At 41.7% G+C, this 25165-nt stretch overlaps 1 protein-coding gene across 2 annotated transcripts in view; it reads left to right on the top strand.

The window, feature by feature from the left end:
- Positions 1-11016: 11016 nt before the first annotated feature.
- The window catches only part of LOC137376245 (neuronal vesicle trafficking-associated protein 1-like), a 78690-nt gene continuing 64541 nt past the window's right edge, over positions 11017-25165 (top strand). Inside the window, exons 1-2 of one of the 2 annotated variants that reach the window (XM_068044410.1) lie at positions 11017-11117; positions 11819-11997. In XM_068044410.1, the coding sequence (XP_067900511.1) occupies positions 11866-11997 (132 nt within the window). In that variant the 5' untranslated portion in view covers positions 11017-11117; positions 11819-11865. Of the gene's footprint in view, positions 11118-11182; positions 11265-11818; positions 11998-25165 lie in introns of those variants that run through there. The other variant, XM_068044420.1, reaches the window with a different exon arrangement.

Raw genomic sequence — 25165 nt, 5'->3', positions numbered from 1 at the left:
GATGTCTTGCTGCAATTATACAGGGCCTTGGTGAGGCCATACCTGGAATATTGTGTGCAGTTTAGGTCTCCTTATCTGAGGAAGGATGTTCTTGCTATAGAGGGAGTGCAGTGAAGGTTTACCAGGCTGATTTCTGGGATGGTGGGACTGACGTATGAGGAGAGATTGAGTTGGTTAGGATTATATTCGCTGGAGTTCAAAAGAGTGAGGGGGGATCTCATAGAAACCTATAAAATTCTAACAGGACTTGACAGGGTAGATGCAGGAAGGATGTTCCCGATGGTGGGGGAGTCCAGAACCAGGGGTCATAGTCTAAGGATACGGGTAAACCTTTCAGACTGAGATGAGGAGAAATTTCTTCACCCAGAGAGTGGTGAGCCTGTGGAATTCGCTACCACAGAAAGCAGTGAGGCCAAAACATTGTATGTTTTCAAGAAGGAGTCAGATATAGCTCTTGGGTCTAAAGGAATCAAAGGATATGGGGCGAAAGCGGGATCAGGCTACTGAGTTGGATGATCAGCCATGATCATAATGAATGGTGGAGCAGGCTCGAAGTGTCGACTGGCCTACTCCTGCTCCTATTTTCTATGTTTCTATGACCTGAAACGTTAACTGCCCTCAGTACCCTATTTCAATAATGTTGCTCCAATTGAATATATAACAATGAAAGAATTCTGGGCATAGAAATTGGATCAGACAGCAGCCACCTTTCAGGTGCTACTTGGACTACTAAGGCTCCAGTATGGCAGGCAGGAAGTGTCTCAAGTGCTCTGGCCAGAAGGACATTGTCTGCCATATTGATTAGGGAGAAACAAGAGGTGTCCTTTACCCATGCCTGAAGTAGATGTGAGGCCCTTTTCATACACAAATACAGGGCTTAACACCTGTTTGAGGTCCCCTCTTCAAGAGTAGGTTTGCTCTGAGGCAACCTGCACCATCACCAGCTGCATTCAGAAAACCAGCCACAAAGAACTTACCTGAATGTAAGCAATCTTGCTCCTCCTGACCCTACATTTAACCCCCTCCTGACACCCAATCAACCCACCAGCCTCCTCTCCTGGCCCACGATCGGCCCCCTCCCCCACTGGCCGCTTCTCCCGAGCCCTGATTGGCTCCAACTCAATCCCCGACCCAGGCCCTAATACCTGACTACACTTACCATTTACTTACTTAATATAACATCAGCAGCAGCCCAAGCTTGTAGTTCTCTTGACTGGTGGGCCCTTCACACTTCATCAGGGACATTGAAAATGAGCCCCAAGACCTAATAACTGGAGAGCCGCAGGCCTCACCATTCAGGCAAGTGAACTACATCCCCCACACACCTAAAAATGGTCACAGACCAATTTCTAGGTCAACATATGGAGCCAGGGAATGTAGCCATAATTGGCATAATATTGTTTTTTGCATTGCAGGCGACTTGCATATTACATACAACCTAGAGAATTCTGAAAAAAAAACTGAGCAATAGCTTAAGGGAAACATGCAGTTGTAAAAATGCTGACAGCTCAAAAACAACACCGAATATAGGTCTTGTGAGATTTGAAAATAAAATAGTTACATTGAAAGAGTACAACAATAACAACTTGTAGTTATATAGTCCCTTTAACATAATAAAACATCCCAAGGCACTTCACTGGAGTGTTATGATGCAAAATTTGACACCGAGCCACATAAGGAGATATTAAAGTAGAACAACCAAAGTTTGTTCAAAGAGGTATTGATGAGTGTCTTGAAGGATGAAAAAGAGGTAGAGAGGTTTAAGGAGGGAATTCCAGAGCTTAGGGCACAGCAGCTCAAGGCATGGCCACCAATGGTACAATTAAAATTGGAGATATTTAACAGCCAGGACATGAGGTGTGCTATATTCCAGAGGGCTGTGGGGCTGGAGGAGATTACAGAGATAGAGAGGGGCAAGGCCATGGAGGGATTTGAAAACAAGGTTAAAAGTTTTAAAATTGACGTGTTGCTTAACTGAGAGGCAATATAGGTCTGGTGCATTGAAATAGTCAAGTATAGGGGTAACAAAGGCATGAACAAGGGTTTCAGCAGAGCAGAAGAGACAGGGGTGGAGTTGGGCAATGTTATGGAGATGGAAATAGATAGTCTTAGTAATAGCGCAGATATGTGGTTGGAAGCTCATTTCAGGGTCAACTATGATACCTAGGTTGCAAACAGTCTGGTTCAGCATCAGACAGTTGCCAGAGAGCAGGACGGAGTTGATGAAATGGGAACTGAATTTGTCGCAGGGTCTGAAGACAATGGCTTCAGTCTTCCCAATATGTAATTGAGGAAATTACTACTTATTTAGTACTGAATGTTAGACAAGCAGTGTGATAGTCTATAGGCTATAGGAGTCAAGTAAGGTGATAAGATAGAGCAGGGGGTCATCAACGTGCATGTAAACACTGACATTGTGTTTTCTGATGATTCCATCGAGCGACAGCATGTCGATGAGAAATAGGAGGGAGTCATATACTTGTCATAAATTAAGCAGAATAGTAAATGTTCAATCATTTTTGTTACAGGGAAAAGAAAAGAAAATACAATAAAGCATAGATTACAATCGTGTTGAATATAGAAATATTTATGTCTGCTATGTTAACAGACATTGACCCATTTAAAATAAACTGGTTAAAGTCTCCAACAACATAGTGGATACAGAAATTTAATAGATTTTGTCAGCTGGTTGTCCATTTTAACCGCCAAAAGTATATGTCAACAGTATTACCTCCAACATTAATGCAACAATATTACTGCCAATATCAACAACAGCTATGGAACTATTATTAACATTAACAATATTATTGATTACAACATAACAGTTTACTGTCTACAGTAATGTAACAACAGTATTGTTGCCAATAGTAACATTATCCCAGTGGCAATTTAACAACAGCATTTCTGCCAATAGTAATATAATAACATAAAAGTGCTCTTAACCATTCTACCTGGTTGCAGAAACATTCATTGGAATGCTCCTTTGCACCCTCATGCAATTTCAACCTGTGAATTTGCAAATTTCCTAGAGAACCATTCATCTGATCTCAGCCACACTCTGCTGAATCACCCTAGGTTCTGCTGAGAACATTACAGAATTACATAGAATATACAACATAGAAACAGGCCATTCCGCCCAACCAGTCCACGAGCCATTTACGTTCCAAATCGAGCCTCCTCCCATCCTTCCTCATCTAACTATCCACAGGACGTTCTATGCTCTTCTCCCTCATATGCTTATTTTGCTGCTCCTTAATTCATCGATACAATTCACCCTGTGACAGTGAATTCCACATTCTCACCACTCTCTGGGTAAAGAGGTTTCTTCTGAATTTCCTATTTGATTTCTCGGTACCTATCTTATTTTGCTCTTCTCCCAAAGTGGAAACATGCTCTCTGGGCTGAAATTTATGTCACGGCGGTGGCCGTAAACAACGACGGCCCACAGGCAAGGGCCAAGCTTCGCGGAGCCGCAGCGATATTAAATGCAGCGGCTCATTTAAATGGCTAGGGTGCACCACTCCCACCAGCACCCCCTCCCCCCCCCCCATTGTCCTGAAGGGAGCGGGGTGTTCGTCCCCGACAATGGCGTCAGCACCACTGCGCAGGCGCTGACACCATTTTTAAAGGGCTTCAAGCTCGAGAGTGCAATTTAAATTTTTTAAGGTCTACTCATTTAAAAAAAATAGTGATCCCGATCCTCTCCCACCCGCCCCCCCAATAAGCATACAAGTAATTACCTGCCCTTCCCCCCCCCCCCCCATAACACTTACCTTGTGTGGCGGCCGACCTTTCCCCCCCAGAGTTCATCAACTTTAAACTTTACCCCTTGACACCACCCCCTAGAACAATTGGAGGAGTTTTACCCCGCTCCCCCCGTCCCGCAGAGAGAAGCTTACCTGCTCCCCCCTCCCCACCAGTGTTCCACCTCAGAGCTCCAGACGGAGATCCGAAGGTGCAGAACTGCCAGCCACTGGCACCAATATGGCACTGGAGCGGATGGCGGGAGTGGGTAATTACTTAATTCCTTTATTTACATAATTTGGCCAATGTAAATTTGTCTCCCATTGCCCAGCAGCAGGGAGCCGCCAAGAGGCCTCGCTGCTGCCGGCAACATCGGGCCGGGCCTCTGCCGGAGGCATTTTCCGCCACGACCCCTGACGTTGGGAGGGCTGTAAAATCCAGACCTCTCTGCCTACTCCAGCAATATCTTTCATAATCTTAAAGACCTCTATTAGATTAACCCTCAATCTTTTCTTTTCAAAAGAGACCCAACCTGTTAACCCTTTCCTGATAGGTATAACCTTACATATCTGGTATCATCTCTGTAGATCTTTTTTGCACCCACTTCAGTGCTTCTATATCCTTTCTATAATATGGTGACCAGAACTGTACACAGTACCCCAAGTGTGGTCTAACCTAGGCTCGATATGTTCAACCTAACTTCTCTACTGTTCAATTCTATCCCTCCAGAAATAAACCCCAGTGCTTGGATTTTTAAAAATGGCCTTATTAACCTTCATTGCTACTTTTAACGATTTGTCTATTTGTACTCCCAGATTACTTTGCTCCTCATAAGAAAATATGGGAGAAGAAGAAGCCATTTGGGTCATTAAGCCCGTTATTTCACAGACCATACACAATTATACAAAAATAGAGGGCTGAATTTTATCAGCACGCCACGCTCCGCGCCAGCTGCTGTGAAGGCGGCAGACTTCCGACACAGAAGTGCCGCTGCACAGCCCCCGGAATATTACACATGGGGGTTCATTTAAATGGAGGGGGCAGAGTGGCCACCCCCGATGACATAGAGGGAGCGGCTGCTATGTCCCCGGCAACGGCATCCAGCGCCACTGTGCAGGCGCCAATGCCATTTTTAACGGGCTCCGAGCCCTTCGGAGAAATTTTAATATTTAAAACAGTTTAGCAAAATTTTTATTTCAAATAAAGAAATAAAACATGCAGGTCCTTTCCCAACCCCTACAATGGTGTGTTTACTGTCTGTTGTGTTTGTAATGTATTTTACTCCCAGCACGAACTTTCACCTCCAACCTCATCAGTGATCGCTACAAGGCTTATGTTATATTTCTGAATTCTCCCCAACACGTCTTCCTCGTGCAAATGCCAAAGTCAGTTTCAATAGGCAAGTGCACGCTTCCAGTTAATTAACACTTGACTGTATGTGTATAATATCTGGAACTGCATTGTTGGAGGAAACAATGCAGTTCCAGATATTATACACATACAGTGGGAGGGAGGGAAAGACAAGAAGAAATAAGGAACTTGCATTCATAAAGCATTTTTCCTGTCTTCAAGCTGTACAAAGCACTTCATAGCCAATTAAGTTCTTTTGAAGGGTAGTCACTGTTGTAATGTAGGCAAACATTGCACAGCAAGGTCCTACAAACAACAGTGACTTAAATGGCCAGTTTATCTGTTTCTATTGGTTCAGTTATAAATGTTGACCAGGACACTATGAGAACTCTCTTACTCTGAAGGCTGATGGAAGTTTTGTTTTAGCATCTCATCCAAAAGATACTTCCAACATTGCAGTACATCGGGGTGGCGCAGCGGTTAGCACTGCAGCCTCACAGCTCCAGTGACCTGGGTTTGGTACTGGGTACTGCCTGTGCGGAGTTTGCAAGTTCTCCTGTGACCGTGTGGGTTTCCGCCAGGTGTTCCGGTTTCCTCTCACTGCCAAAGACTTGCAGGTTAATAGGTAAATTGGCCATTGTAAATTGTCCCTAGTGTAGGTAGGTGGTAGGGAATATGGGATTAATGTAAGAGGGGATGTGGTAGGGAATATGGGATTAATGTAGGATTAGTATAAATGGGTGGTTGATAGTCAGCACAGACTTGGTGGGCCAAAGGGCCTGTTTCAGTGCTCTATCTCTCTATGACTTCCTTGGATAGCATTGGAATACCATTCTAGAAATAATACAGATTGCTTTGAACTGGCTGAGAAAACCTTATGCTGACAGATTGTGTAGTTCGGCCTAACCTGCTAATAAGGTTTATTAAGAAGTAAGATTAGAAAGAAATACATTGCTCAACTTTATCAGGTAAATCTATCTGTTCTAAAAGTGCAACATAAAAAATATTTTGAGATTCTTGGAGTTCTTTTATCTTTAATTAAGTTTATAAGCCATGAATAGGCTCCAAGCAAGGAACATAGGAAGGGGAGTAGGCCATTCAGCTTCTTGAGCCTGTTCCGCCATTCAATGAGATTATGGCTAACCTGATCTGCATGGAGTTCCAGTTCATTGCTCCAAAGTGGAACTAAATGGTTGAATCTTGAACTGAAGCAATTGTTAGCTGCTGCCACATTTATCACTAGCTTCAAGCACCTTGTGGATACAGGATTGTCAACCTAAATCAGAACAAAGAGACAATGAAAGGAAATGGCTTTAATACCATACTGATTAGATGCAACATGTTGTGTCTGCTTTAACTAGAAGACTTTGTCCAAAAATTTTTTGGAGCGGGGCATCGCTACCCGTCTCCTCCCCTCCCTTCCTTTCAAGATTACAGCCGCCTGATTTAATAGGAGAAACTTTGATCAGACAGTAATCACAGTTAGTTCACGTCTGCAAATTTACATTATTTGACATCTGTCTGATAGAAATTTCCAAAATGAAATGCCCATTATTCTGCTATGAATGCATAATTTGGTTAGAATTCAAAGAGATACTGAGTATCAAACCTTTGTGCTCCAAGCTCCAGAAGCAATAGATTCCCCTAGGAAACAGCTGGTTTACTTCCATTTTAAAAACCACAGGACATTGACCTAATTTAAAACTTAATTTATAAGTATCTAATACCATTAGATATCCAGTGGCACTGCTGACTGCAAGTCAGAGTGTTTCTCTTGTCTTTGTGTTGTTGCTTCTCTTTATCCCTTCTGCATCTTTCTGTGCCATCTTCTGTTTTTATCTTTTGTCTCTTACTTTGGATGGGCAGTGATAGATTGTGAGTTCATCAGTGAAGAGAAGTAAAGCACTTACTAAGTATTTTCAGTTGATCCATTCCCTTCCCTGTACCATGTTGCCCCCTTTCACCCCAAGATCATTGCTTTTTCTTCTCTCCATCAGTTCTAACCTTCCTGCTTCTTTTCACAATCATCTTTTTGCCTTGTCCTCCTTATTCTTCAGCACGACAAATGCCCTCATCACCCCTACCTGGTTGCTCCTTGTTATACAGCCAATATTTATCCCTCACCTAATCGTCACATGAAAAAAATTATCTGGCCCTTATCACATTGTTGTTTGTAGGACCTTGCTATGAGTAAATTGACTGCCACCTCTCCTACAACAATGACTACACATTAAAAGTATTTCATTGGCTGTAAAGCACTTTGGGGTGTCCTGAGGTCATGAAAGGTACTGTATAAATGCAAGTATTTCATCCTTTCTTTTCTTTTCCTCATTTCCCACCCTTACCTTTCACCGTAACTGCTGTATTTATCCACACATCACCTCACTATCTCACCGTTCATCCGTTCACTTTCTCATCTCTTCCACCCTTCACAGGAGCATTATGAAACAAAATTTGATACCGAGTCACATAAGGAGATATTAGGACAGGCAACAAAAGCTTCATGGAAGGGTAGGTTATAAGGAGCAGCTTAAAGGAGGAGAGATAAGTGGAGAGGTTTAGGGAGGGAATTCTGAAGTTAGTACCTAGACAGCGGAAGGCATGGCTTCTGATAGTAGAGCAATGAAGGATTAATATTTTAGAATTACAGTATAAGCAATTTAAGTTCTGTAAAAAAAAACTAAAAGACTCCTTTCTTTTCTCTCCCTCTCTTCATTCATTCACATCCCTGCCATCCTGAAATTTTAAAAGATCAAAGCCTGCTTCCCAGCACAAAGCTTCTGTCCCACAATCTTGGGATGGAAAGGGGTATGGATGGGTGGCCTAAATTCAGATATCCAAGCCTCATGATGGTGGAGAAGAAAAGATACAGGTGGCCTCTCCTTCCCCTCCTCCTCTTCCCTCTCATCTCTTTTCTCTCCTAATTCCTCCTCCCCCACTACCTCTCTTAAAATGTGCCAGCAGTCTTGACCCCATATGCAATGGTATGGGAGATTAACTCATCACTATTCATTGTTAAATAGCTAAACTTTGTATGATTGTGGGAAGCAGAGAAGAATTGATTGGAGAATAGGTGTGTATCTGCAATAGAAAAAGATACACAACAGACGTGCTACAATACCACTATTGGTGGGAGGGTATAATTATAAAATAACAAGTTTACATTGGCAGCTTCCATTATAAATGTGGCTATAGGAATTTATAATGGTAAAAATTGACACAAAAGTGTGACAAAAAGGCATCTACACGAAGTGAATGAACATGTAAGATTTGTAATATATTGTATTAATAGGTATAATTAAGCTGTAAGTATAGATAAATATATGGAGATTCTTGAAACAGGATAGATCTTTGGTTTCAACAGTTAGAAACCTTTCAACTTATATGCCCTTAAGACATTTCCCAGAATTTGATGAGCACTGTTGAGCACAATTGTATATTGGATGGTATTTTCAGTGAATGAACAATGACTGCACCTAAATTCTTTTTATCTCTGTTTAAGATCACTTCATTATGTGCATACATTGCATCTTCCAATGTGCACTAACTTATACTTATATCCACATTAAAATTCCTCAGCTATTGATTTGCCCATCCACTTAATTTGTCCAGATACTTTGAATACTATAAATGCTTTATTCTGGGCACCTGGCCACAAAGCTTATTGCCATCTGCAGATTTGATTTTACAAAGAGAAAGAATGGAAGATAGGACATTTCATTTATATGATCTCTTCAGGATGTCCCAAAGTGCTTCACAGCTAATCAAGTACGCATGTTATACTCTAGACAGGCACACAAACCAATTTACACACAGCAAGGCCCCACAAACAGCGCTGACAGAATAACCAGATAATCTATTTTTTGTGGTGGTTGAGGGATAAATGTTGTCAGGACATGAGGAGAGCACCCCTGCTCTTCTTCAAATAATGACATTGTGATCTTTTATAGTACAGGTATAAGAAATTATTGTTATAATTGTACAGGCTTTTGGTGAGACCACATCTGGAGTACTGTGTAGTTTTGGTCTTCACATTTAAGAAAGGATATACTTGCATTGGAGGTGGTACAGCGAAGGTTCATTAGATTGGTCCTTCGGATGAGGGGGTTGATCTATGATGGGCAAAGTAAATTGGGCCTGTACTGTCTGGAGTTTAAAGAATGAGAGGTGATCTCATTGAAACGTATAAGATTCTAAAGTGTCTGGATTGGGTAGACACTTAGAGATTATTTCCACTGGTTGGGGAATCTAAAACATGGGGGCACAGTTTCAGGATAAGGTGCTGATCATTTAGGACTGAGATGAGGAGAAATTACTTCACTCAAAGGGTTGTGAATCTTTGGAATTCTCTACCCCAGAGGGTTGTGGATGCTCCATCGTTGAATACATGTAAGGCTGGGATAGTTAGATGTTTGGTCTCAGTGAATCAAGGGATATGGCGAGCCTGCGGGAAAGTGGAGTTAAATCCTAAGATCAGCCATGATCGTTTTGAATAACGGATATACAGCTGAGAAGGCAGTCGGGGCTGTTGTTTAACAGCTCATCTGAAAGTCAGCATCTCTGACAGTACAGCACTCCCTCAGTACTGCACTGAAGTGTTAGTCTAAATTATGTGCACAAGGCTCCTTCTTCATATTCCTTATGCTTAGTGCAGTTCAGTCACTGCTCAGATGGAGGTTCAATTTGTAATTCAATATTTGCACTGAGAACCATGATATTCGGAGTAAAAACAAAAATGGGAAAGATTAATAAAATAAACACAGAGGCCAGGGGCCTAAGCACTGGAATTCTCTCTGTAATTCCTTTTGCCTCTCTCTTCCTTCGCTAAGACCTACCTGTTCGACCAAAATTTTGGTAATCTGTCGTAATATCAACTTTTGTGGCTAGGTGTCAAATTTTATTTGATAGTCACTCCTGTGAGTGGGACATTTCACCTCATTAAAGATGCTATATAAATGCAATATGTTGTAAGTTTAAACCCTCGCCTTTGAAACTAGGAAAGAATTGATCGGATAATGTATGCCACCCGACTCTACCTCTGCCTCAACTCTTCTGCTGCAGGTACCCTCATCCATGCCTTTGTTGCCTCCAGATTGGACTATTCGAACACACTCCTGGCTGGTCCCCCACATTCTACCCTCCACAAACTTGAAATCATCTAAAACTCTGCTGCCCTTGTACTAACTCACACCAAGTATCGTTTACCCATCACCCCTGTGCTTGCTGACCTACTTAGGCTCCCGGTTAAGCTATGCCTCAATTTTAAAATTCTAATCATTGTTTTCAAACCCCTCCATGGGCTCAGCCCTCCCTATCTCTGTAATCTCCTCCAGCTCCACAACCCTCCGAGATATCTGCGCTCTGTCACTTCTTGCATATCCCTGATTTTAATGCTCCAGCACTGGCGGCTGTGCCTTCAGCTGCCAAGACCCTAAACTTCAGCATTCCCTTCCTAAAACATTCCACCTTTAAGATGCACTTTATAACCTATCTCTTTAACCAAGCTGTTAGTCATCTGCCCGAATATCTTCTTATGAGACTCAGTGTCAAATTTTGTGTTATGACATTCCTTTGAGGCGCCTTGGGAAGTTTTTATTACGTTAAAGGCACTCTATAAATACAGGTCATTGTTATTTTAGTACTTGCACACAAGAGGATCTATTGATTAGTTATAAGGTTAAAACTAAAGATCCTTAAAAAGGGACAAATCAAGGGTTTTCAAAAATAGATGTTCTTTTTTTCCCCTCCCCTATTCTGATGCAGTCTGCATGCAGCAGGAAGATGGGCTGCTGTCCCTTTAAAGGTGGGATCCTGCTGGTTTCCAGACCCCGCACCGCGACTGCGTCACCACAGACGAGGCTTGAAAATGAAAACATTTTCCAAACTCGATCAATGACTTTACTGCATCCGATTTAGCGCTTCTTGGGCTCGTTTTATTTTCCGCCATTTTTCTATCTGAGGAGGGGCGACGTTTTCTCAAAGACGACGATAAGAAAAAATATTATTTAAAATTTTTTTTTCAGGTAAGCCAAGTCTTTTATTGCAGTTTATTCCCCCCCCCCCCCGCCTTTCAATATAATTCCAGTAACAAACCTGGAACGAGATGAATCCATCTCGACAACAGAGAGAGGATGCTCGCTTGATATTAAGGAATATCTTCTTACAAAACGGTATTGTTCTGAGAGATTTTTGGAGTCTTATTCAATCCGAAACAAATGTGATTATAACGTCGCATTTTTAAAAAAAAATGTTTTAGTTCATTTTGAATTATTTTCAATGATAGGCTACCAAGTGCATTTTCTCACTTGCTTGTGCCTGAAACTATAACGAGCAGATTGTGTAGATTTTAAAAAAAAATTAATAAATGTACCTCAGGTTTGAAGAGCTTCTTGTTTGTGCGCAGTTTTACAATGCGTCAAATTAATTTCCCGAATTTTTCATGCAAGAATTGCTGGGGGTTTGTTCGAACAAAGTGTCTGCTTGTTCCATGGTCACTGAAGCAAACAGGGCTAGTTTGAAAATAACATGATTAACCTCGCCTTTGGCATATTGTGCAGTGAAAAATCAAAATGAAAAGGGCACAAAAATATCCATCTGCATCTTTCATGGGGATCTCCTGAGTATTGTGATGGTACTGAATGTTGACAGGAGGTTGCTGATTTCAGTCGTCTTTCTCTAAAGCCCCATCTGCTCCTTTGATTTTCTTCCCCCTCCCCACCCCCAGCTTCTGAATAAAGAAAGCCCCTCGGCAATCATCCGTCTTCAGCAGCCATGGTGAAGTTAGGAAACAGTCTGACTGACAAGAGCAATGGGAAGGCTACGGCCACTGAAGATGGTTTTGATACCATTCCCCTCATCACGCCACTGGATGTCAACCAGCTTCAGTTCCCAGCTCCTGACAAGGTAAGCATAAAGAAAACAAAGGCAGAGAATGCTGAAAATACTCAGTAGGTTGGGGAGCATCCATAATATGAAAAGACGGGTTAATAACTTAGGCATAGACCCTTCATCGGAAAGGTAAGAAAGGAACCAGGGGCTCTGAGGTGGGTTACCGTCCACTTTTAAAGATAGGATCAGGCTTTATCTTTCAGAAAGGTGGACAGGACCCTAAAATAACATTTTCTTTTTCCGTTCATGTTAGATGTCAAGCAGTGCTGTTTTCAGCACTGGAAAGCATATAATAGGTGGACCAGCCATGTATTACACTCATTGTATTGACATTTGTGACTTAGTTTAATCAAAATACATCAGTACTCATGAATTTCCCCCATCAATCTGGTATTACTGTATTGGGCTGAAAGCAGTTGAAGGGATATGAGATTTCATAAGCTAGGTGGACTGTGCTTTGAGTATTAATGCCACAGATGTGGGCTGGAGTCTTGAGCATTATGGCTGGTGGTTGTATGGCATTTTATATTGTGGATCATTATAAGCTTTAAGAAGATCCATCACACTCCAGAGTCACACTTTATATTACACAACAACAAATCAAAACTGAACATTTTTTTTTAAAGAATGCAAAAAGTGAAAACCAGTTGATTTATTTCTTGCTGGTCTTTCTGACCTTGAGACACATTGGTCTGTTCCCAAGAAGAGAAGCCAAGAAGCTGGCAACTTACAGAACCTTCAAAAAAAATCAATTAGCTGTTAATTGGTCTATTTAGACTAATTCATTACGTGGAGTACTTCAGCAGTTGTCTTGAAGAGACACACCAGTTTAGCAGGTAAAAGCAGTGACTTCAGACTACTCTTAAACAATGTCATGGGAGATCAGCCAGCTGGAATACATTTTCTAACTCGTGCATAGAATTATTTGAAGTGTTTTATGTAACAAACATGTTGCAAAGGAAGCATCCTGTAACTAGTTAGATGCAGAGTATACTGTGAGAATTGTAACCATATTGGTGAAAATAGACAAATGTAGTTTTAGGGAAGCCGTACAGTTGATGGAAAAGATAAGAGTATGAGCGTTATTACCTCATTTAATAATTTCACCAAATGGCTTTAAAGCGCTTGGGTCGTTCAAATTATGATGGCTGTTAATGTTTTGCATTTTCAGCTGCCGTACAGATATCTGTAGCCATGGAATAGAGATCCTAGGTTTAACTTGGTGAGCTCCCAATCTTAACCAAGGGCATTTGCTTCCCCGCAGAGAAGGAAGTGGGGGGGAAAAAATCTGATGAGACATCTCCAGATCCAAAGGTTGTCACTCTGGCAGAGGACTGGGATGATGCCAGCTGCCTATGCTGTCAGCGTCAGCTACTGAATGATCAAGGCAGAAATATGGTAGTGCTCAGAGAAGTTGGGGGGTGGGTGGGGGGGGGGGGGTGGAATAGCTCTGCCGAATTCTCTTTTGAATCATATAATCAGTACAAAATATAAAAACAGGATGCCTATCACAGTTCAAGTGTACAACTCAAATATTATATCGTACTTCAAAAGGTAAATCACAAGAACTCTCCAGGAATACAAATTATAGGAGTCTGAATGTCCATAGCCTCAAATTTGATACTGGTATGACTCATCCCATGTTTAATTAACAGCAGTTGTTCTGGTTTCATCTTGAAACAAAAAAAAAATCCTGAAACATGACCATATTACATTTTGCATTATATGGTAGAACACTGCCATCCTTCCAGAAGTTATCATCTGACTTACCATGAGATGGGCCATGGGAGAGCCTGTAGTATATAATATTTATTTGTCACATTTAGGTAAGGCTCTCCGGACATTGCATAAAACATTAACAAGTTACAACTGAACAATTTAAAACAATACAAAAAGGGAAAGAAAGACAGTCAGTTCTTGCTGTTTTTTCTGACCTTGAGATAACCTGGCCTTTCCTGAAAGAAAAGAGCCAAGCAAAAACTTTCAGCAGTAACAGTGATTTAGTTTAGGTTGCTTCTCGAAGGACTGTACCTAAGCAATGTCCTTAAATAGGGACAGGCCAAGTTGAATACAGCTCCATTTTGGCAGCTAATAGTTACAGTCGTGCTCCAGACCACATGTGACCATTAGCAAAATCAACATGAAAGAAATGAAAGTAAAATAATTCAAATGTGATTTCCAGTCAGATTTGAAAAACAATCTTAATTCTCTTTGTATTCCGTGAGCTGTAACAGTGTAAAAACTTGTATTCATTTACTATTTTAGGAATTTTATTCAGACTGTGGTTTGGCTAGGATTGTAGCTTGCTGTCCGGGTGGTGCCAGTGATTCTAGTTATAGCCACGTGGTTGAGGAATTCCTCCAAAGGGAAATGCATTTGAGAAATTTCACTGTGTTATCACATCGCTGAAGAGAATTGGAGATAGATTGTTTTCGAGCTTGAGTTATTTTACTGAGTGCCTTAGAATGACATTTGTGAAAATATGGAACAGCTTAAAAAGAAAGGACAATTTGCGTTTCTGGAGAGCTCATCTGAGAGTATATCAGGAACTTGGAAACCCTGCTCTATTGTAATGATCAGTAAATTTTGAGTGACAGGTGCTCAAATTTCAATATACAGACAAAACCATGCAATAAGCACTAGGTTGCAAAATGTCCTAATGTTCTCTTAATTCTACTGCTTTGCTTTTTATGCATGAAAACGTTTTTTAAACTTCCTTTCAGCTGTGTTATTTCTTGTCCTTTTTCTGTCTTACACTGTTGCTCATATCCTAACTCATCTAGACCCCGTTTCTCTTCCTTTAAGCCAATCCTTAAAGCCTACTGCTTTGACCAAGCTTTTAGTCACCTGCCCTAATGACTTTGGCTCGCTGTCAATTTTTTTGACTGATCACACTCAAGTAAATCACTTTGGTACTTTTTGCTACATTTAAGGCACTAAATAAATGCAGGTTGTTTTTGTTATAGGAGTTCAGCACTGCCACTTTAGTTTCTATTCTGCTTGGTTCAACACAAGCCTGCCCATTTTCTATAGGGTCTTCATGCATATTCTTAAGAATAGTGGATGTCCGTGGTGTTGTTTATAATTAGTCTGGGGTCTGGAGTACAGCTGTAATGCTTAACTGCTGATCTGACCTTTTTTTAGGCCACCTCTCAAGTGGTTCCTGTGACCAGTGAGCTAAATAGACAAGTTCAGAAAGTGTAACAGCATCTATACAGCTGAAGTCAGTAAGTGTGAATATTAAATGTGTGTAAACTTCTGTTTCCAGCCCAGAATAGTACTTGATAAAACAGAAAAAGGAACCTGGTTCAGTTTGGGTTTGTTTAACACCTGTAACAAATCATGATGTTGGGAGTGTGATGTCTGGAGTTGGATGCTAGAAGTCTTGTGGATGTATTCGGTGCAAATATTTATCTATACAGCATATGTAAAACAGGTTCATATTTTAAAATTTTATAATTTTCAAATCCCTTCAGGGCCTCACCCCTCCCTATCTCTGTAACCTCCTCCAGCTCTACAACCCACAGATCCCTGTGCTCCTCCATTTCTGGCCCCTGGCACATCCCCTATTTTTATTGCTCCACTGTTGGTGGTTTTGCCTTCAGCTGCCTAGGCCCTACGCTCTGGATTTGCCTCTCTAAACCTCTCTGCTTCTCTACGATGCTCCTTTTTATCATACCTCTTTGATGAGCTTTTGGTCATCAGTCCCAACATCTCCTTCTGTGGCTCGGTGCCAAATTTTGTTTGATTATGCTCCAGTGAAGTATCTTACTACGTTAAAGGCACGAGATAAATGTTGTTGCTTATCTCTGATAACCTGAAAGCCTCATCCATTTTAAATGCATGCCAGGCACAGCGCTGTAGGCTGCTTCATTTCACATTCGACTCATATTCCTGACCTTCTGTGAAGGCTCAACAGGTTAAGACCAAGAAACTTTGTCAATGTTTATTTCAACAAATCACCAACACAAGTTGTTGCTATTCTAGCCATAGTCCCAAAGGAGTACAGGTATCTCTTTCTATCAGAGAGAGACAGTTGGTAATATATAGCTTGAGGGTCACCACTCCTCAAGTGTGGGGCAAGGCAAGAAGGTCTCCATGAGTTACCACAGCTGGTAGAGGGATTGAACCCGCGCTATTGTCGTCTTTCTGCATTGCACTCAAGCCGTCTAGCCAATTGAGCTAACCGACTTCCCTCATCCCAACTTGAGTGATTGATTGCTTTTATACTAAATATTCAGAATTGTGCCTAAAACTCACTGATCTGAGAATACTTCCTCTTACCTTGGGACAGTGCTGTGCTGGAGTTTGCTGTGACAGCATTGGGGCTCCTATAATTGCCCTCAATGATCTTGAGTTGGGGAGGGAAGAATTGGCAAAAGATCCTAATCTTAGTTGCTGTCCAATGTCCTATATTAGAAATTGGACTTGTTAATAATTCAAGGGTGATATCAGGAACCACTTTCTCCCAAAGCCTGTCCACCATCTACAAGGCACAAGTCAGGAGTGTGATTGAATACTCTCCACTTGCCTGGATGCTACAACAATACTCAAGAAGCTTGATACCATCCAGGAAAAAGTGGCCCGCTTGATTGGCACCTCATCCATAAATAGTCACTCCCTCCACCAGTGACGCACAGTTACAGCAGTATGTACCATATACAAGATGCAATGCACCAAGGCTCCTTAGACAGCACCTTCCAAACCCATGACTTCTACCACCTAGAAAAACAAGGGCAGTAGATGCATGGGAACACCACCACCTGTAAGTTCCCCTCCAAGCCACACACCATCCTGACTTGGAACTATATCGCCGTTCCTTCACTGTCGCCGAGTCAAAATCCTGGAACTCCCTTCCTAACAGCACTGTGGGTGTACCTACCCCACATGGCCTGCAGCAGTTCAAGAAGGTAGCTCACCACCATCTTCTCAAGGGCAATTAGGGATGGGAAATAAATGCTGTCCTAGCCAGCAATGCCCACATCCCATGACACAAAGGGTAGTGGAAATCTGGAACTCTCCCCTCCAACAAGCTGTTTATGCTTGGCCAATTGAACTTAGCCTTACTTAACAAAAGTCAATGTATTAAAGGTTATGGAACCAAGGCAGATAGAGTAACCATACAGATCAGCCATGATCTAATGGAATGGCAGAACAGGCTTGAGGGGAATTGCCCACTCCTGCTCTTAACTGCACATGTGGCTGTTGAACAAGGACAGCATTGGGCTTGACTATGGTGCAAATAGGCAGTTGGCATGCACTATTAAGACTTAAACATGAAGTATTGTACTTGGATGGCATTCCATTTGGTGTCCAGTGCCCATGGAACTGAATCCAGGAAGGAATCCATGCCTTCAGGGGGCAGGAGAAGAGACCATTAGTGAGAAAAGGAACAGTAACAGAAGACCTGTGCTACTGTGAAGATCTGTCTTGTTTCCCAATACTAATTTTGCCTTGAAGCAGGAGGAAAACTGACCCTCAGGTTTGTGGACTTTCAACACTATTCTCAACATGTAGCATAATGCAATTGTTCATTTTGTCATTGGTGCTTTGTTAAAAAATTGACAACTATTTCAGCTAGGAACTTGCTTTTCAGTTGCCCGCTGATTCCAAGTGTGTCTCAGTCTAATTGTGATTGCAGCTTAACAGTGCAATGAAATCTGTAACTACTATAGGCTTTACATTATTGCCTTTGATACCTATTGTTGTGGTCACTGTTGTTCACTACGCAGGTGATTGAGAAAAGTTTTCCAATCAAATTCAATATCTTTATCCCTCATCTGACCAATGTGTATTATCAGTCTTTTACATTATTTTGACTTTACTTCTTCTTTGGCCTCCTTATCTCGAGAGACAATGGATACGCGCCTGGAGGTGGTCAGTGGTTTGTGAAGCAGCGCCTGGAGTGGCTATAAAGGCCAATTCTAGAGTGACAGGCTCTTCCACAGGTGCTGCAGAGAAATTTGTTTGTCGGGGCTGTTGCACAGTTGGCTCTCCCCTTGCGCCTCTGTCTTTTTTCCTGCCAACTACTAAGTCTCTTCGACTCGCCACATTTTAGCCCCGTCTTTATGGCTGCCCGCCAGCTCTGGCGAATGCTGGCAACTAACTCCCACGACTTGTGATCAATGTCACAGGATTTCATGTCGCGTTTGCAGACATCTTTAAAGCAGAGACATGGACGGCCGATGGGTCTGATACCAGTGGCGAGCTCGCTGTACAATGTGTCTTTGGGTATCCTGCCATCTTCCACGCGGCTCACATGGCCAAGCCATCTCAAGCGCCGCTGACTCAGTAGTGTGTACAAACTGCAGCAAAACAGCTCCCAGAGGAAATGGTGTTTATCTACATCTTGCCAATGAAAGTAACATATTGATTTTCCATGAGCATAGGTGTTCGGCTGCTACCTTTCTTACCAGACAATAGTGGGTTTCAGCCCCAGGACAAGGTTGCAAGACAGAAGCTACTGAAATTATAGAATTGTCCTTGGCCCCCTTGGTCACCGTGTACTCCCTCTAACTAAACGAGACTCTGCGATGATGAGTTGTTAAAATGAAAGTTTAAGAAATATTTCATTATTTTGTAATTCTTTATGGAGGGACAATAAATATATATGTAGGTGTGTAAATAGTGGAAGCCACTTAATTGGGCAGAAGAACAGCAGGTATCAGCTCTTCTAATGAAATAGTAGGCACATAAATTTGTTAACTATAGTTGATTTGGAATGTTTTATAATTGTGACCCTCTAGAAATAAGATCGTGTTTACAAATTGGATGTATTTTCAGATATGCAACTGGATTATTGTGTACCCGAGAGTTGTTGTAGTGTCTGATGCTTGAGGTATGCTGGGAGAATTTAGAAATTTCTCTGCCGCAGCAGTAAAGGGGAGAGAAAGGGAGGTTTCGTCCTGGTAAAGAAACTTCCCGTTCTCTCAATAACATTAATGTTGAATTTAGCAACTGTCTGAAACTCTGATCATCCTGGCTAGAAAGGGCTATAGTGTCATGTCACTGTTTAATACAGTGGCTAATTTTCTTTTGCTTTTTCACATGGCACTTTGTAAATTTTTAAAGTGGGGGGTTCGGGCTGACAGAGCTAGCAGAAAATTAGCTGATTTGTTTTAAAACAGACCAAATAATAGCATACACAAGATGATAAGTGGAAGTAACTTTGCCAGTAACGAGTGTAATTCTACTAAAATCTATTCATAATATTGGTAAACCATTTCTGAAGACTGGTGGTACTTGCATTGCAACCTTCTGTCCACTTTAGCTCATCAAAATTTCTGCTCCTCTGGTATCTTACCTTGCACAAAGCCCCATTCACCTCTGTCATGACCTGCATTTTTTTTTTTACCAACTGTGCCTCCACCAGGTCATCCTCACCTTTGAGAAGTGGCAGAGTGACACCAGACTGGATCTTGTTTTAAGGTTTAACAGAAATGAAAAAGTGAATGAAAAGCAGAATGGCAATATATATCTTCACAGTTGTTAAACTTTGCTAACTCCTCATTTGGTGAAAATGATCAAATAGTTTGCAATTCTGTAATTGGTCTTCATATGGAGTGATTCTTTTTCCCTTTATCAATTATATGAGTTATCAGTCTTTGAAAATACTCCTTGAAAGCCCCAGATTGAGAGCCTCCAAATGCTCCATATGAAAACTCCTTGCTTTCGAAAATGCTGGCTAATAAATAAAGCTGAAACAGTTCAAAATATCAAAACTAAAATGCCCTATTCCCACTCTCCAGTGCAGCAGAGTGTGATTGTGGATCTGTGGTTGATCGCTCCTGAGCCCAATTGGGGTCAGCTAATTTGCTAATTCTGGCAGGCACCTCTGTCAATTTGGAGGCATCTTGTGCACCCACTGGAGGGAAGGGAAAAGATGCTTGAGATTGAGGAGGCGGAGGGGATTGTGACTGGCAGAATTTTGTAGAAACGTCCCCCCTTTTTATAAGAAGGTTGATTTCATTGTATCACCATTTTCTCTGCATGGCAGAACCTTCAGAGAAATGGCTGGAAATAGCAGATCAAGCCATTACTCAGAGGGTTTTACGGGTCTCCCACCGAAGTTAATGACGGGAAACCCCTGCAGAGTTTCCAGACTGTTATCAATAAATCTATTATTGTTCTGGGGTGCCTTTCAAATACAAGTCGAAGCAAGCTATTGTAGTGTTTTATAAACCACTGTTTGGACAACATTTGAAATATTTGGATCTTCTACCTTGAAGATGATGCTTCGAAGTGGATTCCGAGAAGAATTTAAAGGATTATGCCAGTGCTAAGTGATGAAGGGAAACTCACAGACCTGCACTGTGTTTATGGGAGAAGAAAAGATTTGGTGGCAATGTCATCCACACTTAAAATGTTGAGGGAATAGATAATGCCCATAGAAGTAAGTTATTTAATTTGGACTATAAGATAGAACTAGGAGGTATAAGTATAAATGTAAGTAATGTGAATGTAATTAAGTGTCAGCTGTGGTTCAGGTGGTAGCATTCTTGCCTCTGAGTCAGAAGGTTGTGGGATAAGCCCCACTCCAGGACTTGAGCACAAAAATCAAGGCTGACACGTCAGTGCAGCACTGAGGGAGAGCCGCAATGTTGGAGGTGCCGTCTTTCAGATAAGAGATTAAACTGAGGCCCTGTCTTCCCCCTCAAGTGGATGCAAAAGATCCTGTGGCACTATTTTGAAGGAGAGTTATTGTTGGTGCCTTAGTGAATATTTATCCCTCAATCAACATCACAAAAACAGATTATCAACAACAACTTGTATTTTTATGAAGCCTTTAATATAATAAAACACCCCAAAGTGCTTCACAGGAGCATAATAAAACAAAATATGACACTGAGCATAAGGAGATATTGGGTCGTATGTCTAAAAGCTTGGTTGAAGAGGTAAGTTTTAAGGAGTGTGAGGGATAGGCCAAATAATTAAAGGCCGGTCAGACGGCTGGTGGGTAAATTATTCCAATCAATTCTGAGAGATAGGATAAACTGCCACTTGGGCACGGATTAATCAGGGATGGTCAGCATGGATTTGTTCAGGGAAGGTCTTGTCTTGCTAACTTGATTGAATTTTTTGAGGAAGTAACAGGGGGATGGATGAGGGTAGTGCAGTGGATGTGGTCGACATGGATTTTAGTAAGGCATTTGTCAAAGTCCCACATAGCAGACTGGTCAGAAAACTAAAAGCCCATGGGATACAGGGGAATGTGACAAGTTGGATCCAAAACTGGCTCAGTGACAGGAAACAAAGTGTAGCGGTTGACGGATGTTTTTGGAAAAGGGAAGTGGTTTCCAGTGGTGTTCCACAGGTGTCCGTGTTGGGTCCCTTGCTGTTTGTGGTATATATTAATGATTTGGACTTAAATGTGGGAGGCATGATTGGGAAATTTGCTGATGACACAAAAATTGGCCGTGTAGTTGATAGTGAAGAGGATAGCCGTAGACTCCAGAATTATACCAGTGGTTTGGTTGAGTGGGCAAAAAGGGCCAAATGCAGTTCAATCCAGATAAGTGTGAGGTAATGTATTTGGAGAGGACAAACAAAGCAAGGGAATACACAATAAAAGGGAGGATATTGAGAGGTGTAGAGGAAGTGAGAGACCTTGGAGTGCATGTCCACAGGTCCCTGAAAGTGGCAGGACAGGTAGATAGAGTGGTGAAGAAGGCATATAGAATGCATTCCTTTATTGGCCAAGGTATAGAATACAAAAGCAGGGATGTAATGCTGGATAAAACGCTGGTTAGTCCACAGCTGGAGTATTCCGTACAGTTCTGTTCACCACATTACAGAAAGGACATAATTGCTCTGGAGAAAGTACAGAGGAGATTTACAAGAATGTTGCCAGGGCTGAAAACTTGCAGCTATGAGGAAAGATTGGATTGGCTAGGGTTGTTTTCCTTACAACAATATAGACTGAGGGGTGACTTAATTGAGGTGTACGAAATTCATGAGGGGCCTAGATAGAGGAGACAGGAAGGACCTGTTTCCCCAGCGGAGAGGTCAATTACGAGGGGGCACAGATTTAAGGTGAATGGTAGAAGGAGTAGAGGGGACATGAGGAAAAACTTTTTCACCCAAAGGGTGGTGGGTGTCTGGAATTCACTGTCCGGATGGGTGGTGGAGGCAGAAACCCTCAACTCATTTAAAAGGTACCTGGACATGCACCTGAAGTGCTGTAACCTGCAAGGCTATGGACCAGGTGCTGGAAGGTGGGATTAGATTGGGTGACTAGTTTTTTTTTTCAGCCGGCACAGATACGATGGGCTGAATAGCCTCCTGTGCTCTAACTTTTCTATGGTTCCATAGTGTGTCTTGAAGAGAGTGAGTTATAAAATTGGAGAGGTGTAGGGAGGTTATTCCAGAGCTTAGGGCTGAGGCAACTGAAGGCACAGTCACCAGTGGTGGAGTGATTTAAAATTGGGATGCTCAAGAGGTTAAAATTAGATGAGTGCAGATATCTGAGGGTTGTAGGGCTGGAGGAGATTACAGAGATAGCAAGGTGCGAGGCCATGGAGGGATTTGAAAACAAGGATGAGAATTTTTAAATCAAGATGTTGGCTCCTGGTTGAGCAATGTAGGTCAGCAAGCACAGGGGTGATAGGTGAACAAGACTTGGTGCCAGTTAAAACACAAGCAGCAGAGTATTGGATGAAACAAAAACAAGAAATGCTGGATTCACTCAGCAGGTCTGGCAGCATCTGTGGAAAGAGAAGCAGAGTTAACGTTTCGGGTCAGTGACCCTTCTTCGGAACTGACAAATATTAGAAAAGTCACAGATTATAAACAAGTGAGGTGGGGGTTGGGCAAGAGATAACAAAGGAGAAGGTGCAGATTGGACCAGGCCACATAGCTGACCAAAAGGTCACAGAGCAAAGGCAAACAATATGTTAATGGTGTTTTGAAAGACAAAGCATTAGTACAGATTAGGTGTGAATATACTGAATATAGAACATCAGCAAGTGCAAACCTGAAGAAAAACAACCTGTTTTTTTCAGGTTGTTTTTCTTCAGGTTTGCACTTGCTGATGTTCTATATTCAGTATATTCACACCTAATCTGTACTAATGCTTTGTCTTTCAAAACACCATTAACATATTGTTTGCCTTTGCTCTGTGACCTTTTGGTCAGCTATGTGGCCTGGTCCAATCTGCACCTTCTCCTTTGTTATCTCTTGCCCAACCCCCACCTCACTTGTTTATAATCTGTGACTTTTCTAATATTTGTCAGTTCCGAAGAAGGGTCACTGACCCGAAACGTTAACTCTGCTTCTCTTTCCACAGATGCTGCCAGACCTGCTGAGTGAATCCAGCATTTCTTGTTTTTGTTTCAGATTTCCAGCATCCGCAGTATTTTGCTTTTATTAGAGTATTGGATGACCTCAGGTTTACGGAGGGTAAAATGTGAACCAGCCAGGAGTGCATTAGAATAGTCAAGTCTAGAGGTAACAAAGGCATGAATGAAGGTTGCAGCGCAGATGAGCTGAGACAGGGGCATAGTCGGGTGATGTTGTGGAGGTGGAAATAGGTGGTCTTAGCAATGGCATGAATATGTGGTCGGAAGCTCATCTCTAAGTCAAATATGACACCAAGGTTGTGAACAGCCTAGATTAGTCTCAGGCTGTTGCCAGGGATGAGGATGGAGTCAGTTGCTAAGGAATGGAGTTTGGAATGGGGACTGAAAACAATGGCTTTAGTCTTCCCAGTATTTAATTGGAGGAAATTTCTGCTCATTCAATACTGGATGTTGATTAATTAGTCTGATAATTGAGCAACAGTGGAGAAGTCGAGAGAAGTGGTGGTTGTTATCAAATTGCTGTTTGTGGGAGCGTGTACAATTTGGCTGCTGCGTTTCCTGAATTACAATAGTGCCTGTACTTCTAGGCTGTAAAGCTCTTTGAGATATCCGGTGGTCATGGAAGGTGCTATATAAATACATGTCTTTTCTTTTCAACAATTTTCAAGGAGAATTGGAGATTGTATTTTTCTTAGTGTAATTTATATGGAATTGACTTCCATATATGGCAATAAATGCTTTCGTAATAAAGAACTGGATTATCAGGACTGAAGATTCAAAAGATAATCATATAGATGGAAATGATCAGATACTTCAAGAAATCCTGTTTACCTTTATGCAGAAGAGCAGGGAGAAACTTTACTGAAGCTATTCAGGATGTTAAATAGATTGGATAGAATAACGGAGTGATATGTGAGAGAAACGTGCTTGTTAGGCTAAATGGCCTTTCTTATTACATGTTTTCTTTTATTCTTATTGATACCCATACAACTTTAAATATAGCTGAAATGTATGGGTTAGTAAAGAGCTACTGAAGATCCAAAAATTGAACTGGACTCAGAATTGTTTTGTCTTTTTTTCTCCCCGGTCACAAATCCCTCTTGAAACTGACAGAATGAAATCTGAAACTCACAACCAGAAAGCAAACCAAGAGCTGAATTTTGTGTAATTTCAGTGATTGGCATTATCTGATTTGTATCAAGTTTAAAAAAAATATATATATATATATAAACCACTTTTGCTTGATTCAGCGGCTTTTCCATTTTATACAGTTATTGAGCTTGTTCGGTAGCGTGTACTTGGAGATATTTGGTGGGATGGATTTTCTGCTGGGGTTTTGCCAGCTCCCCACGGTAGCTCCAACAGGCAGGGATGTAAAGTTGGCCTGCCCGTGGCATGCCTCTTCGGGGCCAGGATGTAGAATAAAATCAGCCAAACCATTCAGCAGCGAATCTCTGTTTTTTCATGTAAAGGTTGGGAGAAGGGTGGAGTCCTCTCCTACAAAAATCACCAGTTGCTAGCTCAGTTAATAATTTTAAATCTGGAGAGCAATAGATTTTTTGCTGGCCAAGGTATTAAGGGATATGGGGCCAGGGAAGATGGATGGAATTGAAATGCATATCAGTCACGATCTGATTGAACGGCAGAACAGGCTCGAGGGGGTGAATATCCTTGTACAGTTCCAATGTTCCTGATACTTTTGCCCCAATATGGGTGGGCATATTCAGAAAACTTGAAAATGATACAAGTATGTCATATGCTGATTTTCTTCTGTTGTTTGCAACATATCAGTTCTGGGCAGTAGAAACACAGGTTAGTTGAGTTGGTTAAGGCAAAATTTTTGAAAAAATCATTCTTTCTCATTGGCTGTGGTATGCTTTGGCTGA

This window comes from Heterodontus francisci, chromosome 1, assembly GCF_036365525.1.
Source record: "Heterodontus francisci isolate sHetFra1 chromosome 1, sHetFra1.hap1, whole genome shotgun sequence".
Lineage (NCBI taxonomy): Eukaryota > Metazoa > Chordata > Chondrichthyes > Heterodontiformes > Heterodontidae > Heterodontus > Heterodontus francisci.
Note: the sequence above shows the minus strand (reverse complement) of the source record. Positions and strands in the feature narration are given on the sequence as shown.